Consider the following 18,078-nt stretch of genomic DNA (forward strand, 5'->3'; position numbering starts at 1 on the left):
AACTTTTCCGATGCAAATAAGTGTTAAGTGGGGAAATATTTTGCCATTGGTCAAACATATATTTGGCGGGTATATTTCAAATTCTTCTTTGATGTAACAAATAATAACAATGCCATAACGTCGAACAACGTTTGTTAAAAATTGGTTTATTAATTAAGGAAATAAAATTGTTACTGCATATATTTATTGGTTTTTTTTTTTTTTTTTAGATAGAAGGTTTACACGATAAATAGTTTATATATTGCTTTAATAACAAAATAACAGCTTCTTAAGCGTTTTATATCTTTCCTTTATTAATTCTCTCTATTCTGAAAAATAAATCAAAAATAAATCAATCAATTAGTAATTTATTACTAACATATTATTTCCTTATATCTGAAATTAATTTGTAATTTATACTACGTAAAAAATACAAAATTACTAAATTTTAACTTCGATATTTGATTTCAGAAGAACGGAAATTATATGAAATATAAATAAAACAGAAAATACATATGAAAACGGTTTCGACTTTTATAATATTTAATAATAGTAATTACATAAATAATATAAAATGTCACATAATATACAAAATATGTAAAAGCGAAATTGCAAGCTTTCTAAGTTGCAAGCTTGTAAATTGACTAAAATGGCGCTGGATGACTCGAGCGAAGTATCAAAGGTCATTAATTCAATGTAGATAAGTAATTTTTTAGATCAGAGCAAGAACATCGTTTCTAATCCATCTACCTTGCATTTCCGTCGCCTTTCACTTATGGATTTGTGACGCAGTTTTTGTTTAACATTCTACTACACTCTGATGGAAGAAATGAATGCCCACTATGGAGGTTGTATTTGTTATATTTTGTTCATATTTTTGTAATTTTTTTATCCATCTGTTGACATATAAGATTCATTCATATAAAGGTGTTTTCGCAATAATCAGTTTGAATATCATTAGTATTATTGAATGAAATAAAATGAAATGAAATGAGTTATTAATTAATTACTATTATTTTTTATAGGTGGTAGAACTATTCAATAAATGTAATGAAAGTCTAGGTTCTTATTTATTTTCAAGATGGATTGGCCAGTTAATTGCAGAATACCAAATATCAAAAACTCTGTTTATACTCATAATATCAACTCTTGTAATTTTATTGATTGCATCTATAATTATTCTTCGAAAATGGAAAAACAAAGAATTCCTCCCAGAAGTGAAAGAATTTGTTGGAGTAGGTACAGGCAAGCCCAGATTCAGAAAAAGAGACAAGGTACTCTTTTATGGAAGAAAAATGTTGCGCAAAGTGAAATCCATCAGTGGACAAGTACATGCAACTGGACAAGGAAAGAAAAGAAAGGCTGTTATGAGATTTGCACGAAGACTTTTGCAACTTAAAAAAGAGACAGCGCCACAACAACTAAAAGTATTTGAATTTTAAATCTCTTATTTTAATTCTTATTTTCTTATGTATTTATTATTATATATCGTTTTAAATATTTTCATAGGTTTTAGAACCACCTGCTGAATATTTAGAAGAAGATTTAGGTCCTGGAGAGAAAGTACCACCTGATGCTTTATATATGTTACAAAGTATCAGAGTATTTGGTCATTTTGAAAAACCAGTATTTCTTAAATTATGCAAGCATACAGAAATTATGAATTTACCAGCTGGGAGCACTTTATTTAAAATTGGAGATCCAGATGAAAATTTATTTATCGTACAGCAAGGCTTAGTTAATGTTTATATCACAGGACCTGATGGTTCTCAAATATCACTAAAGCTAGTAAAAACTGGAGAATCAGTAACTAGTCTTCTTAGCTTCACAGATGTACTTACCGGGCATACAAGTACCTATAAAACAGTATCAGCCAGAACTGTGGAGGATTCTATTGTAGTCAAGCTACCAATGAGTGCATTTCAAGAGGTATAATTCAAGTTACACATTACAGACTAAAATAAACTAAAAGTCATTATTCCTAAACCTTGTAGGTTTTTCAAGATCATCCTGATGCATTTGTTCGAGTTATCCAGGTCATTATGGTCCGTCTTCAAAGAGTCACTTTCACTGCTTTACATCAATATCTTGGATTATCTGCAGAATTAGTTAATCAAGGACCACATAAAAAGAAACAAAGCCCATTTTCTGGATCTCCAGTTAGATCAAGAACTAAAGAAACATTTTCTACCCAAAATATAGAAAATCAATCCAATACAACTGCAACTGTCTCATCAGAAAATGATAGAAATGAAGTGTTTCATCGCGACATTTCTACAAGTAGTCATCAAAGTGTGCCTATAGTTATAAATCGACGGTAAGTTTAACGAAAAAATTGTAGAAAATAAAAAATGTATTGTTACTAATATTCGTTCCATAATAGGCCAAAAACTAATCTTGATTGGAAAAATCAAAATTTAAGTCCACAATCAGGTCAGAATACAGCAGATATGGTACCAGAATGTGATTCTCATTGGCCAAATTCTTCGCCTATAACATCACAACAAGTATCACAACCAGATGTAATACACACGGGAAATTCACATCCAAACAAAAAGAGGTCTACTACCACTGAACCAATACCACAACAACTCGATGAAGCACAGCTTGTGCAAATGGCTACCGAAGCATTTGTTCGGGAACTTGGCTTAGAAGATGATTCAATACTCAAAGATGGTAAAGTTCAAATCAGAGAAGTACCAGCTGGAACATACTTAATGAAGGAAGAATCTCATAAGGTTAACATATTTTAAATATTGCTATACATTATTCATAAACATCTATATTTTCATACAATTTTACATTCCTTTTCCCTAGGATGTTGCGCTTGTTTATGTTGTATCTGGTTCGTTAATAATCAGTCAACGCGTTTCAGAAGGTAGAGATGTAGGTCAAGAAGTTCATATGTTTAGCGCTCATCAAGGCGAGATTGTTGGTGGTCTAGCTGTATTGACTGGAGAACCTTCTTTTTATACCATTAGAGCAAAGCATTCTAGTCGCATAGCACTTCTTACTAAACCAACATTTTTCGCTATTATGCGAGAACAACCAACTGTTGTGTTACATGTTGCTCATTCAGTTGTTCGAAGACTTAGTCCCTTCGTAAGACAGGTAAAACTATTGTAGCATTTATTTCACTTGTTACTTAATACCGATAATTTATCCTATCTTCTTCAAAAGGTTGATTTTGCACTTGACTGGCTATTTCTCGAAAGTGGGAGAGCAGTGTATCGACAAGGAGATGAATCAGATTCAACATTTATTGTGTTAAGTGGTCGACTTCGATCGGTAATCACATATATGAATGGGAAAAAAGAACTCGTTGCAGAATATGGAAAAGGCGATCTCGTTGGTATTGTAGAAATGGTTACACAAACACCACGATCAACAACAGTAATGGCAGTACGAGATTCTGAATTAGCGAAACTTCCGGAGGGACTATTTAATGTTATAAAACTTCGTTATCCAATAGTAGTTACAAGACTTATAAATTTACTTGGACATCGTATACTTGGCACCTGGCAACAAGCGCACACAAAGAATGGCAGTAGTGATACACAGTAAATATCTACAATATTTTGTTTACTATTTATACAATTTCTTTTTTGTAGTAATTTGAATTTCCTTTATACATATGAACATATTTATAGACGGGCCGCTGCAACAGTCGATGCAAGACCAGCTCAAGTAAATTTCTCAACTGTTGCAATAGTCCCGGTATCCGACGATGTCCCATTAACAGCATTTACGTATGAACTTTATCACTCGTTATGTGCAATTGGGCCATGTTTACGCCTTACTTCTGATGTGGTTCGAAAAGTAAGCAGTTAATATAAAAAAAGAAATCACTTTAATTCCAGTGCAAGTAATAAAATTATACAAAATGCCTGTATCTTTGTTTCATTAATAGACGTTAGGTAGCACCATAATGGAACCTGCAAATGAATACCGTCTAACATCATGGCTTGCGCAGCAAGAGGATCAACACCGAATTTCATTATACCAATGCGATCCAACGTACACGTTGTGGACCCAACGATGTGTTCGACAAGCCGACTGTATTCTTATTGTAGGTTTAGGAGATAAACCTCCATCCATAGGCAGAACTGAACGTGAAGTCGAACGTTTAGTAATGAGAACGCAAAAAGAATTAGTACTTTTGCATAAAGAACAAAGTGGACAACGACCTACCAATACAGTGCAGTGGTTGAATATGAGATCTTGGGTTTCTAGTCATCATCACATTCAATGTCCTAAACGGATGTTTACAAGAAGATCTCAGTATAGAATTGTAAGCTATAAAGTAGTACCAAGTGTCTCATTATGTATAAAGCATATTAATAATTCAATTTTCAGAATGAGCTGTATTCCAAAGTTCTGATGTCCGAGCCAAATATACATAGTGATTTCAGTAGGCTTGCTCGTTGGTTAACTGGAACTTCCGTTGGGCTTGTTCTTGGAGGTGGAGGTGCTAGAGGTGCAGCCCATGTAGGGATGCTTAAAGCAGTTATCGAAGCCGGTATACCTATAGACATGGTTGGTGGAGTTAGTATTGGAGCGTTTATGGGTGCTTTATGGTGTATGGAAAAAAATATAACAACAACGACCCAGAAAGCTCGTGAATGGTCTAAAGTAAATATCATAAAATTAATCATATTATATCATAAAATTTATTATTTTTTGTTTATATGAACATATACTTTTTTCGATAGAAAATGACACAATGGTGGAGACAAATAATGGATTTAACATATCCAGTAACATCCATGTTTTCTGGAAAAGACTTCAACAGCACAATTCAAACAACATTTGGTGATACGTACATAGAAGATTTATGGTTACCATATTTTACAATAACCACAGACATCACTGATTCTTGTATGCGCACTCATACACACGGTCTGTACACAAACGAAAGTAGTATAACATTTATTAAAGCACTGACAGTTTCCAGTTTTCTTTGATATATATTTAAAGTATAAATTTAAATGGTTTGGATTTAACTAACTGGAAACTCTCTCGCTGTTTTGGTGAAATTTATAGAGAACTTATAAATATGTTTCTAACTCAAAGACCTATTTTTTTAAATTTAAATAAGCATTACTGTAGAGCATTGCGTAGAAATAAGCTTGAACAGCGGGAGTGAGCTTTCTAGATAATCACTGTAATGACGTACTCTCCGTTATGTATCGTTTATTGACAAATGTCGAACTTTATTTCTCGTTTGAGATGTTTTTTTATGAATTCTGGTAACAAACAGCTTTGAAGCTATCGATTCTTGCGTTAGAAGTAATCATATATTTTATAGAAGAATATACAAAGTTCAAAGAAAAATACAAACATACATTTAAGAACTTAATTCGTCGTGTTTAGGATCGCTGTGGCGGTACATTCGGGCTTCGATGTCTTTGTCTGGTTATATGCCACCCATGTGTGACCCAGTTGACGGCCATCTCCTGCTCGACGGCGGGTACGTCAATAACCTTCCAGGTAATTTGAGCGTTACATTAAAAAAGTGCGTCTAACTTTGTTATTATATGATATAAAAAAATTGCGTTATGTGTCTATAAAATTTATTGACATATATACTATAAAATACTTTGAGTTGAACGCACAAACGCTCTTAGATGAAAACATTTATAAGTTTCTTCTTTAATTTTCTAAAATTACCTGGACATTAAAAGCAACTTTGTATCAATGAATAGATGAAATTATATTAGTCTTTTTCATTGATATAAGCTCAGAACACGGTTTATTGTAACTCAAAGCATAATATAATCTTGAAAATGATATAAAGCTCACTCCCGTTGATAAAAGATGCATTTGTCAAATCCTGAATAGCTAAGTCAACTCAGGTTTACTATGGAGATACATTCGAGCCAGTATGACCATTGCGGGGGTCTTTCCTCCTATTTGCGACCCTCTTGACGGGCATCTTTTGGTCGATGGGTGTTATGTTAATAACGTGCCAGGTATCTTAAACCTGTATTGTTTATCATATCATAGCTGTAATAACTTATACGTCATAATCAATTTCCAGCATATGGCTTTATAATCTCTTTGTTCAAGCTGACGAAATGTTGAGGCAAGGAGCACATCATATTTTGGCCATTGACGTTGGATCACAAGATGATACGGATTTAACAAATTATGGAGATTCTTTATCTGGTTGGTGGTTATTGTGGAAACGATGGAATCCTTTCGCAACGCCTGTCAAAGTTCCGAATTTACCCGACATACAATCGAGATTAGCATACGTGAGTTGTGTACGACAATTGGAGGAAGTTAAAAACTCAGATTATTGCGAATATATCAGGCCACCAATAGATAAATATAAAACTCTTCAATTCGCTAATTTTGATGAGATTAAAGATGTCGGATATCAACACGGTAAATATTACATTCTATAGAAATATTATAGATAAGTAGATTATATGAAGTATACTTTTTACAGGAAAAACTTATTTTGAAGTACAATTGAAAGCTGGGGTTTTACCACGTTTTAATGCAGATAGAGAAAATGCCCGTGCATTACGAGCAAAACACCAAGCGGCAAACCAGCAAACAGTATCTTCTTATACCTTCACAGACTTAGCTCAAATGGTGTGTAAAGTCTCCAGAGGAAGTATATATGTAGATTTGGAAATTGATTCTGATACCGATGAATTAGAGGAATACGAGGCAGATCTAGAAGAAGATGCACAAGAAGTAGGATATGCCTCTGAACCCACTGCTGGTATTCTAGATCAGGTATCAATCTCTAACCTTTTCAAACAATAGCTCTTCTAAAATTTTATCTTATCATTTAGTCAACAACGATTTAGATAATACCAAGTACTAAATATTAGTAGAAGTCAGATAGGTGCTTCTTAATCAAATGCAACATTTCATGTCATCTAAAACTTGTTTTTATACGTTTCAGAGCCCTGACGAAAATCGTCTGCGACGAAGAACTGGCGTTTCCTTAAGTCTGTCTGACACGGAAGCAGAATCAGAATTAGATTATCATACCAAAATATTTTAAGCATTTTCTCTAGTTCTTATTTTAACATCATGTATTTTCTGTGTCATTCACTCCATAAACATATGTACACTAACTTGTTATATGTACAAATAACTTTACAATTATTTATAGTTTTATGAAAAATATATTTATACTGAAGTACAAAAGAATTGTTAAGAAAAAGTATCAATAAGTATTTTACGATTATCATCAGAATAACAATGCAATATCTCATTACTGTGTTATTATAGATTGATACAGTTGTTAATATAGTTATTAAATACATAATTCTATTGTTTATATAAAAAGAATGTTCTTTAAATTTTTTCTTTTTTAAAAACATTATTATATATTTCGTAAATATACCATATAATCCCAAATTTTTAAAATACATATTAAAATTCTGTATTCATTGTCAAATTCGGATCTAAAATAGCAAGGACTGCGCCTATTAAATGTAAGGATCCTGTAACAAGTATTTGATACCTTTCACAATTATCTTTTTGTTCCAAGTTTTTTTTTATATCTTCTAAAACTTCAAGAACATTATTTGCAACTACTGAATTCATTCCCCATATTTTAGAATTTATTTCACATTTTATTTTTTGCTCATCTATCGATGAGCTATTCATTTCATTGTCTAAACTTTTAATTCCTACAAGATTTGGTACAAAATATGCTTTATAAAAATGTAAAGATCTTAATGGTATTAATAGTTGTATTGGATCTCGAGTACCAGATGTATTGAAAATTAGAACCTTTTTTCCTTTACTTCCACTACTTATATCATTGAACCATGAAATGCAGCACTCAATACTTTCAATGGTATGTGCACCATCTAAAAAAAAATCACCAATACTACTTCTTAAAATTTGCATTCGACCTGGCCATTTACAAGAGGTCAATGCTATTGCGATCTTGTCCATAGATACAGATGTAACTTTATCCCTAGTCAGTAGCCATTCAGTAGCCATCTGAATAGCTATAGATGCATTTTGTTGCTGAACTTTATTTTTTATTTGTAAAATAGGTGAAAGATTTTCCCATTTATATTTATCAAAAGATGGAATAACACGTAACTTACAATTTCTTTCAATTGCTCGTTCTTCCAATATACGCATTGCTTGAGGTAATTGTGGAACAGAAAAAGCAACAGTTCCTGATTTAAAAATTCCAGATTTTTGATAAGCTATGTCTTCAACAGTATTTCCCAGTAAAGAAGTATGATCTAATCCTAAACTAGTTATACCTACACATACAGGATTTCTTACAATATTTGTACAATCATATAAACCTCCAATTCCAACTTCAATTATAGCAACATCAACATGTTCATCTAAAAATATATTAAACATGAGAATTGTCAAAAATTTAAAATATGTAGGCATATCAGATTCGTGTTCTTTTGTATCTTCCAATTTCTTATATATTTTCCAAAAGTTCTGAGTAAACTGTATTTTGCTTATTGGTTGCCCACTTATTCTTATACGTTCTCTTGCGTTAACTAAATGTGGAGAACTAAAGAATCCTGTTTTAAAACCATGTTCACGTAAAATAGCTTCTGTATATGCGCAAGTGGAACCTTTTCCTTTTGTACCTGCTATATGTATAACTGACAAAGTATCTAATTTTTGAAGTGTAATACCAGATCTGTAAAAGTTACGTTACCAAATTGTTTTGATGTTTAAGATACATACTTTTTATTTAATGCAACATAAATAGGAGATCATTACCGGATTAAATATTTTTTTGTATCACGCAATTTACGAACAGCACTTGCATGTGAATTATCTTTTGTTACTAATTTTAAATAAGTACTATTGCTTTGTAAACCATGTAATGCTTGTATAGCAGCCTGTAAATAGATATTTTTAAAATAAATAATCCTAATGAATATACATATATACACAGTTTACTCCTTTGTTCTCACTTAATTTTTGAATATTTTATCAATCAAATAACGATTTATATTATACCTTATATAAATTATCATCACGAAGAATATTATTAATTTGTTCCATAATTGAATATTAGACAAACAGAAAATTCACTATAACTTCAAATAGTTGCATTAAGTATCGAAAGTTACCTCATAACTTGCTATACAAACATAACGTTTGATAAGTTTATCCCACATTACTTTATTTTTTTAATAAATAAAGCAGAAGTACAGAATCATTTATTACATAATTATCTACCATAATATCTACTTCGTACAGAGTTTATATCAGGAAACTCCCCCCGTTTAACATGAATTTCATTCATTGATGAATTCTGTTGCATTATTTGTCCCCCACCTCCGTTTATCTACAGTCTATACGTCTACAGTCTATAGTAGTATGAGTATGAGTCATGAGGTCATGTATATTGCCTCTCCCGCTATAATCAAATTTTTTCTATACATATAGCAATATATTTTACTTTTATCTTTCCCGAGAGAAAATTCTATTACGTAAATTTTTATAACTGCTTAAATAATTATATGATTCTTATTATACTGAATAATTTAAAAGCATTAAAACAAATTCAAAAACATTCGTTTTCACAAATGTATGTATATGTCAAATTTAAGCATTGGTGATCATGTGGATATTTGACTTACTCTCAGCAGATTAATTTTCTATCACTAATTAGCGTATTGAAATTCTCAGTTTCCCAATATCTACATTCAGTTGCGCAAATACGGCATGTATCATATCAGTCACGACATGACGACACCATCGATGCCTTTTTCTTATCTTCAAAATTTCGTCTCTCCATTTCGACAATCGAAAAATTCATTGTTTTTGGTTCGAGAATTTTACGATCAAACGTTTGTTAATAATATACGATACTACTTGATAAAACGATACTACAATACTACGATAAAACTTGTTAAGATAAAGTTATGTTATCTCTAATACTCTTGAGATTTCTACATTATATTATAACTAATTTAAAAACGTAATAAGTACTGTTGTCTTTTTTATTGAAATGTGATTTTTTATATGAAATTATAATAACAGTACAAACTATGATTTATTAACAAGAATAAAATGAAGACTTACTTCTTTATTTATTTGCTTTATCAATGAAAAAAATAATTTAAACACATAATTAAGACTATGAAAACAAATTTAATGAAATATTTTTAGTGAAATCAATTGCAGTCCTTCGAATTATATTTAAAGAATGAAAAATATTGTAAAGAATAGAAATCCAATATTAATGTACATACTAAAATAATCGAGTCAAATACCAAATTTAATTTTTAATCTTTCCACGTCATGCAAATATATATATAGCATCAGAGAGAAAATTCCTCTCCGATAGTATTTAAATATTGCTTGCCGATGCGCGCGCTTGTTGGATCTAATGATTTGCACCAAGCTATATGTTACATTTGCAACTACCATTAACATCTGCTGGAATCATTCGTGTTATAGGTAAAACCATTTTTTGAGTGTCATTTTAAAGATCTTTATATTTCGTTTCGGAAGATCTAAGTAAATCTTTAACAATGGCAGATATGTCGATGAATATTGTTACCTCACGAAAGATGTCTTTTGGTATTAACGGAAAATTAAATGGTATAGAAAGCAAAACACCTTTTCTAATTGGAGTTTCAGGCGGCACTGCCAGTGGAAAAGTAAGTAATGTATCATTTTGTGTTTGCGAAATGTCTAAGTTATATTTAAATAATTTGTGCAAGATATATTTTCGGTCTAACTTAACCTCTAAAAAAAAAACGTATACTTAAAAATTATAAGATCTTCGATTAATTGTCCGATTTAATGAAGAGCTAATGAAAACAATTTTTCCGTCCTTTCAGTCAACCGTGTGCAAGCGTATAATGGAAAAACTAGGGCAAGTAGACATGGATCACATGCAACGACAAGTAGTTTGTATTTCACAAGATAGTTTTTATCGAGATTTATCGTCAGCCGAAAAACTTAAAGCAGAAAAAGGTCAATATAATTTCGATCACCCTGACGCATTTGATAATGATTTGATACTTCAAACATTACAAGACATACTAGCTGGAGTAAAATGTGAAATACCAGCCTATGATTATAGAACAAACAGTTTGTACGTATCATTTAAAACAATTTTAATGACATAAATTACTAATAAAAATAAAATTAATCATGTTTCGTGGGATTTTAGAGTGAAAGATCAAATTACAACAATTTATCCTGCTGATGTAGTTCTGTTTGAAGGCATTTTAGTGTTTTATTTCCCTAAAATACGAGACTTATTTCACATGAAACTATTTGTGGATACTGATTCAGATACTAGATTAGCTAGAAGAGGTAATAATATAAAGCATTTGTCATGTTTCCTCTTTTAGAGTTGCATATGTAAATTTTATGAATGAATACTTTCAATTTTTACAGTACCAAGAGACATAAAAGAAAGAGGAAGGGATTTAGATTATGTATTGAATCAATATATGAATTTTGTGAAACCTGCATTTGAAGAGTTTTGTCTTCCCACTAAAAAATTTGCTGATGTTATTATACCAAGAGGTGCAGACAATACAGGTAAATCATGATACTGTTATAATGTAATAAGGATCATGTGTAACAATTTAATTTAGGAAAGTAAATTATTTATATTTTAACTCCTTACTGCGTTTGGTATTGAACATGTAATAGTTAATAATAACTTGTTCATGAAATTAATTTACATTATATCATAACCAAAATTCAGTTTCATCAAATTTAATTAGATATGAAAATCAATTACAACTTTATGATCATGATAATTATATTTATTCTAATGATGATGCTAAAGTGCATACTCCAAATGCAAATTTTGATTGATAAGGCAGCTGAAAATTTTCCTCTTCATATATGTATGTATGTATGTATATACACATACACACATGCATATATGTATACATATATATATACATATACATTCATTTATGGGTGCTGCCTGGTATGTAAAGGCTGCTAGACAAACTATCTTTTAAGTTAGTGCAAAGTGGAGGTCATATAAAAACGTACATGGTTTGGTTATTGTATGTTTACAGTGGCAATAGACCTTATAGTGCACCACATCTGGGACATTTTGCGTTTGAAAAAGGCTGAAAACTCATCCAGACAGCATCCATACATCTACCAACATAGGCGTACTTCGACTTCATCCGACACGTTCAGCAGATGATTTTAGCATGATATGCGCACTTATAACCACTACACTTTTATACACCATACATTGATCTAGGATCAAGCTTGCAGTAATCTTAAGACTTTTTTTTTAATACATATGTCTCTTATATACTTATACAGCTGTATTTGTATTACATTTATACTAAGCAGCAAACAATATTGCTTCTAGTATGTGTGCATCTATTAAACCCTTAAATGGGAAAAATTAATTTTTCACTGTTCCTAAAACTTGGACATAATGCATGATTATACAAAGTACCTCGTCCAAACACTATAATTCCACTATTGCATAATTATTCAACTTTACATATAAGATTGATCTATGTTATATAAAAAGATTTAAGTATTAATTTATATATAAGAACCTTTATAAATATACATGTATGTACATATATACATTTATGCATGTATGGGTTCCAAAAAATTTAGATTTTTTTATATATTATTATTCCGTAATCAATTGAATGTTTTATGCACCAGTATAGTAATATAAATCGATAAAATATTTTACATATAATAATTTCAGCGATTATGAAATATAATAGCATAATTCTTTAAAATGTGATATTTTTAATTTAAATTAGTACATTATTCACATACTGCCATATTCAGAAACATTTAATTATATTATTCAGTGTGGTACTAATTCTTTTATTCTGTATTCTGATTTTTTAAACGCTCAAATAATTTTAAAATTGTTATTATTATACAAGATAATTACAATTTGAATTATGTAATTTGATATATTGTTTGTCTAAACTGTATAAAAAAATAATAAAGAAATCAAGTTCCCCATTATTACAAAATTATTTTTACTGATTTATACTTTATTTTACTTTATTTTTGGTTACAGTGGCAATAGACTTGATAGTGCAACATATAAGAGACTTCTTAAGCAACAGAGGTAGAGATACAGTTCAACCTGAAAATTCAATAAGCAGGACAGATAAGTTGTCCAAGAGGCCACATTAATTCTTCGAGTTTTGGAGATTAATAGAAAATTAACTAACAATGAGTTATTGTAAAATGTATCTTTTGTTATTTTCATTAATCATATATTTTTTAATATCACTGTTAAATTAGTAATACATTTAAAAAGATGATTAAGTTTCAAAAAAATATACTATAAGCTGTTTTTTTACTCCATTTTAGTATCACTCGTACACATAGATTGAAAGGTATTTGAGAGTTGATATTACATTTTGCAATATGAGGAACAATATATTTCTAGAGATTAAATTTGTAAAAATAATGTAGCAATACTTAGATATTAAATAGCAATAACATTAGTAAGCTTCTGCATTGTAAACAGCAATTAGTATCAAGAATTTAAGATAAGATTGTTTTTGTTGTTGTTATTTATGTTTGTTTATTGTATAGTTATTATATACATTACATACTTAAATATCATGTAAAATACAAAATCAAAAATGCTTAAATATAAAATTTACTATTACTGTTATTATATATATACATAACATTAACTTATTTAATATTAATTATTAATTATTGATAATACAGTTCTAAATTCATGCCATCATGAATTTCATCTGAATTGTTATGTTAAGAAAAAAGCTATATTGTTAATAATTATCTTCTGTGAAAATATATTTTGTTTGAAAGGATACAATCTTGTAATTTTATGTGATCCTTAAATATAGTATACCACTTTTTTAAAACTATTTTTTCCCAATGAGTTCCAGTTTGGGCTGCTATTAATTTTTTTAAATCCCCTATTGTATCATCTGGATTGCATTTAACTCTAACTTTTTTACCAAGACGATCATTACATGTTATTTCTAGCATTTTTACCTTGAAATAAATAATTATTCAAAAGGTATTATATTTATATGTATAATGATAATAAATATAAAATATACATACATTCAATTATAATTTTAAAAACTAATTTTTGATTAATATCAGTGAATATATATTCACATTAATAAAAGCAAGATCTCTCTAAAATCTAAATAAATATATAAATCTAATAATAGGATAAAACATAAGCTTTAAAAGCAACTTAAATTAATTTCGTTTATCAAACCAATGTTCAAAAAAGAAAATTTGCATTTTGCATTTTTATCATAAAGATTTTGATTCTATATAAGATACAGCCATGAAGGTTATGAAATGAAATATCAATAACGACAGATGTACAAAATACTTAGCTTTAAGCTTTTCCACATTCAGTTCTGTATTACGTATCACTTTATAAAAAGTATCTTTTATATGTAATCGATAGTATTTCTTATTTACAAATAAATATTAATATGATATCTACTTACAGTATATTGTAACGTTACTAGAACCAGAGAGGAAATTTTATTGGCGTGTATTTCTACTAAAACGAAATACTCCTGTAACGCTAGCGGCTGAACTTGATTGTCATATGAATTCGCCCTTAATATATTTAATGACCATATACGTTGTTTACCTCTCCGATATAACGCTGGTCCGAGCAGAGCCCGTGATAGTCTCACTAATAAGTAATAAATATTACTTGACGACCACGAGCAATGAACGTGTGCATATTGTTATTGTTATTGTTAACTTCAATCGACGCCACGTCGATGCTCGTCCATGAATGTGCAGAGGATGTCGACTATAGTCGACACTTGTACCGTGTTCGTACCGAAGAGGTTAAGTGGCTCCCCGTAGCGTAAATGTTAAGCATATTTTATACTGTCGCAATCTAGTAGCGGTAAATATGAATTTTACGGTAGTGCAGTCGAGACAATGAACGAAAAAGTTCGATAATAAATTTATTGATTATTCCTGATAACTACTTGTAATCATTCGTTAATCTGCATATTATGCAGATTATTTTCTTAACATAAATTATTAACAACCTTCTCGATTTGATATGAAATAAATCGCATTTTGTCATGTAAAATCGAGAATATATGTAAATCAAACAACGTAAGAAAAGAGAGTTTTATCGCTGAGCAAGGGGCCAAATCCTGATAATTGTAAAAATTAAAATCTTCCTAATTTGTAATTAATTATTTAAATATACATTGTTCTAAAAATTCCTCATAGAAGTTCATTAATTTTCAAATTCAGTAGTTTCGATTCTATTTAAGAAACACAAAATAAATTCGCAAAACGCGAATGAAATGTCTCTGTACTTCACGAGCAAACAACCCAGCCTAAAACTGCCAAAATCCCTAAGCAGCCACTCAATACATACTTCGATTGAACTTGCTGGTAAATGGATTTCTAAATTATTATATTACGTTCTGTGTATGTTAACAGCCAGTGTTACAGAACTCAAAATGTTAATAAAAGGAAGAAATTAACACGGATATCTTACCACTTTTAATAATAACTATCACATTTCTTGCAATAAATTTCTCTAGATTCACGGAATAAAGTGATTCTTAAGAATAATATAGATATAAAAGAGAATACATTCACGTAGGTATTCTTGATAATTTTCTGCCCTGCTATTACCGAATTTATATTCAACGATGGCGGATGCAGCAGATCTTCCCGGTGCTTCTTCCAGTCAAAAGATGTCATCAAAACTTTTAAGGCAAAAAGCCCAGGAATTTTTAACTTCGAGAAAACGCGCAAATAATTTAGTAGATATAATTTCTCAATGGGATGTAAGTACGAATTCTAAAATTGTTTCAAATTGATGAATGTATCAACTTTTTAAGGTTATGTCATTTATTAAAATTCCTGATCACTCTATCAGGAATCCACTTCGTCCTGCCTACTCACAATAGAAACAATATTCGTTGAAGTCCTAAAAAGAGGTGATATGTATTTGGAACGTACGATATCCCTTACTATTTCAGGTATCCTCAAATAGTTTAGTATTTTCTGCTGTTTGGCTGTATTTGACATTATACAATACATCTCTGAATTTCTTGATAAGAATTGTAAATTCTTATATATTAATACTTTGTGAAAATACATTTTTGGACACAAAGTATAAGCATAAAGATAAAAGATACATATTTATTTTTTAATTTTGTATATGCCTGAAAAGTTGAAATAGCTTTTCCATAAGATTTCTGAAACAGAGCCAAGCCCTGAAGCAAGATACGTCAGTTGGTTGAGGAATTGCTATGAAGAAATATGGGAAAAGATACTTACATCAATGGAAAAATGTCGACCTGGCATTCAACTACAAGCTCTCACTACTGCTATAAAACTGATGGCTGAAGAAGGTAAAAATCCATTGGAACCAATTGGCAACTTGGGATATTATTTTCCACTTCATCGGTTAAAGCCCATTTTGATGAAGTTACTTTCACCGGAGGAGGACAATGCCAGTTTAATATCTAGATTTCAAGAAATTATAGAATATCCTGATGCTCTTTATTATACATGGAAATGTCTTCCATCTCTTACCCCCAAAAGGCAGCCACATGAAATTTATATTAAAAATTTGTTGGAACTTATACATAAATTATCATTGCCAAAAGAAATTGAAGGTATAAATTAAACAGATTAAATATAATCTTATCACTTCTTTTAACATTAATATCTAACTTAAATTTTAATCATGTTTCAGAAAATGAGATATGTGAAAATAAGAATTTGTTGTGTAAACCACAGCAAGGTAATAGATATATGTTCTATAGTCTTTTTTTGTATTTAAGCTAATTATAATTTTTTATATATTTATATCTTTTTTTTTAGCTACTAAAAATTTTATATGGGATCAAGCTGGAGCAAGACGTGCACTGAATAAAGTCTGGGCTTGTGTCATGCATTGGGAATTGACTCCACAGTTACATAAACAATTATTAATAGTTCTTTTAGAGAGAGTAATGCCACATTTAGAAAAGCCTGTTTTACTAACAGATTTTCTTATGGATTCATTGGATGCAGATGGGCCTATTGGCTTACTTGCATTACAGGGTGTATTTTTACTAGTTACCAAACATAATTTGGAATATCCTAATATTTTTACCAAGCTTTATTCTATGTTTGAACCAGAGATCTTTCATACAAAATACAAAGCACGTTTGTTTTATTTGTCCGATCTTTTCCTCAGTTCAACGTAAGTGTATAAAATGTATGATATTTTTGCGTGTTATATAAAAATTACCACATACTTTTTTATTTTTAGGCACTTGCCGGAAGCATTAGTTGCCGCTTTCGCAAAAAGACTCGCGCGTTTAACTCTTGTAGCACCACCTGAAGATATTCTTATTATTTTATTGTTTGTTGGGAATCTTTTACTTAGGCATCCTGGCTTGAAACGTCTCATTGATCATCCACAAGGAGGAGAGATTTCTTCAGAAGAAAATAATGGTGCTGGAGACCCATTTTTAATGGAAGAACGAGATCCTTTATTAAGTAACGCACTACTTAGTAGTCTTTGGGAAATTAAAGCCCTACAGTGGCATATAGTACCAAGTATTGCTAGTGCTGCACGTTTCATTCGTGAACCCCTCCCTTCTGTAGAATACGATATGGCATCAGCTTTAGAACGTACTGGAGGACATTTATTCGATAGTGAATTAAAAAATAAGGTTAAAGATATTATGCTAACGTTCGAAAGACCCAATTCAATGTCATTACCAAAAGGTGAAAGATTATTGCAATATTGGCAATTAACAACAATGCACTGACTGACAATATTAAAATTGTATTGTGCAATATGCATCTTTATCAAGAAGGGAACTTTTTTCAACGAAATCGCAAAAAAAAATGATGCTGAACTTCCTGCGTTTTTTTATACGTTAAAAAATGTAGTATGAAAATATTGCATACTTTTGTATTATTTAAAGTCTAAAAGTAATTGCAACGGAATTGATTCAAAATACATTATTTCACGAGCAACATGTAGATATGTATTTTTAGATTTCCAACCATGCAGCTATTTAGCACAATAGATACCATTTTTGTTAAATGAAGTCATTTGTATGCATGAATGTGTGATAATAAAATGAAAGATATTTTAATTTAATAGATCAC

The 18,078-nt window shown here is 30.3% G+C and overlaps 5 protein-coding genes across 15 annotated transcripts; 3 read left to right on the forward strand and 2 right to left on the reverse strand.

Annotated features, from left to right (window-relative positions):
- The first annotated feature begins 613 nt into the window (after positions 1-613).
- Sws (patatin like phospholipase domain containing sws) lies at positions 614-7,219 on the forward strand. 5 transcript variants are annotated; one of them, XM_071999900.1, is made up of 15 exons: positions 615-827; positions 1,005-1,406; positions 1,489-1,908; positions 1,974-2,296; positions 2,363-2,717; positions 2,797-3,090; positions 3,160-3,539; positions 3,630-3,798; positions 3,890-4,270; positions 4,336-4,611; positions 4,692-4,878; positions 5,835-5,951; positions 6,049-6,369; positions 6,434-6,729; positions 6,902-7,219. In XM_071999900.1, exons 1-15 carry the CDS (start codon positions 813-815, stop codon positions 7,001-7,003), a joined length of 4,038 nt encoding a protein of 1,345 aa, XP_071856001.1. In that variant the 5' UTR covers positions 615-812; the 3' UTR covers positions 7,004-7,219. The 5 variants fall into 5 exon arrangements, 4 of the variants coding, with proteins under 4 accessions (XP_071856001.1, XP_071856003.1, XP_071856000.1 ...); XM_071999899.1 differs by lacking the exon at positions 5,835-5,951 and adding an exon at positions 5,353-5,469 and having other exon boundaries at positions 616-827; XM_071999901.1 differs by lacking the exon at positions 5,835-5,951 and adding an exon at positions 5,353-5,469 and having other exon boundaries at positions 616-827; positions 2,402-2,717.
- Positions 7,105-9,403, reverse strand: Fpgs1 (Folylpolyglutamate synthase 1). Of its 3 annotated transcripts, XM_071999915.1 has the most exons (4): positions 9,072-9,403; positions 8,716-8,837; positions 8,067-8,632; positions 7,105-7,964 (listed from the first exon to the last, which is right to left on the reverse strand). In XM_071999915.1, the coding sequence occupies exons 1-4, from the start codon at positions 9,117-9,119 to the stop codon at positions 7,378-7,380; spliced, it is 1,323 nt and encodes a 440-aa protein (XP_071856016.1). In that variant the 5' UTR covers positions 9,120-9,403; the 3' UTR covers positions 7,105-7,377. The 3 variants fall into 3 exon arrangements, with proteins under 3 accessions (XP_071856016.1, XP_071856014.1, XP_071856015.1); XM_071999913.1 differs by having other exon boundaries at positions 7,105-8,632; positions 9,072-9,386; XM_071999914.1 differs by having other exon boundaries at positions 7,105-8,632; positions 8,959-9,381.
- Positions 9,404-10,252: 849 nt separating this feature from the next.
- On the forward strand, positions 10,253-13,768 carry Uck (Uridine-cytidine kinase). Of its 2 annotated transcripts, none has more exons than XM_071999924.1 (6): positions 10,253-10,407; positions 10,489-10,610; positions 10,794-11,050; positions 11,129-11,274; positions 11,359-11,505; positions 12,992-13,768. In XM_071999924.1, the coding sequence occupies exons 1-6, from the start codon at positions 10,356-10,358 to the stop codon at positions 13,108-13,110; spliced, it is 843 nt and encodes a 280-aa protein (XP_071856025.1). In that variant the 5' UTR covers positions 10,253-10,355; the 3' UTR covers positions 13,111-13,768. The 2 variants fall into 2 exon arrangements, with proteins under 2 accessions (XP_071856025.1, XP_071856024.1); XM_071999923.1 differs by lacking the exon at positions 12,992-13,768 and adding an exon at positions 12,000-12,417 and having other exon boundaries at positions 10,254-10,407.
- On the reverse strand, positions 13,483-14,851 carry Ubl (Ubiquitin-like protein 5). The gene is made up of 3 exons (XM_071999933.1): positions 14,427-14,851; positions 13,767-13,950; positions 13,483-13,688 (listed from the first exon to the last, which is right to left on the reverse strand). The coding sequence occupies exons 2-3, from the start codon at positions 13,942-13,944 to the stop codon at positions 13,645-13,647; spliced, it is 222 nt and encodes a 73-aa protein (XP_071856034.1). The 5' UTR covers positions 13,945-13,950; positions 14,427-14,851; the 3' UTR covers positions 13,483-13,644.
- Positions 14,852-15,308: 457 nt separating this feature from the next.
- Positions 15,309-18,070, forward strand: LOC139985465 (nucleolar complex protein 4 homolog B). 4 transcript variants are annotated; one of them, XM_071999911.1, is made up of 7 exons: positions 15,309-15,558; positions 15,625-15,749; positions 15,842-15,944; positions 16,173-16,586; positions 16,667-16,714; positions 16,795-17,158; positions 17,228-18,070. In XM_071999911.1, exons 2-7 carry the CDS (start codon positions 15,657-15,659, stop codon positions 17,730-17,732), a joined length of 1,527 nt encoding a protein of 508 aa, XP_071856012.1. In that variant the 5' UTR covers positions 15,309-15,558; positions 15,625-15,656; the 3' UTR covers positions 17,733-18,070. The 4 variants fall into 4 exon arrangements, with proteins under 4 accessions (XP_071856012.1, XP_071856011.1, XP_071856010.1 ...); XM_071999910.1 differs by having other exon boundaries at positions 15,628-15,749; XM_071999909.1 differs by lacking the exon at positions 15,309-15,558 and having other exon boundaries at positions 15,573-15,749.
- Positions 18,071-18,078: the final 8 nt, after the last annotated feature.

Source organism: Bombus fervidus, chromosome 3, assembly GCF_041682495.2.
Source record: "Bombus fervidus isolate BK054 chromosome 3, iyBomFerv1, whole genome shotgun sequence".
In the NCBI taxonomy this organism is placed as follows: Eukaryota; Metazoa; Arthropoda; class Insecta; order Hymenoptera; family Apidae; genus Bombus; species Bombus fervidus.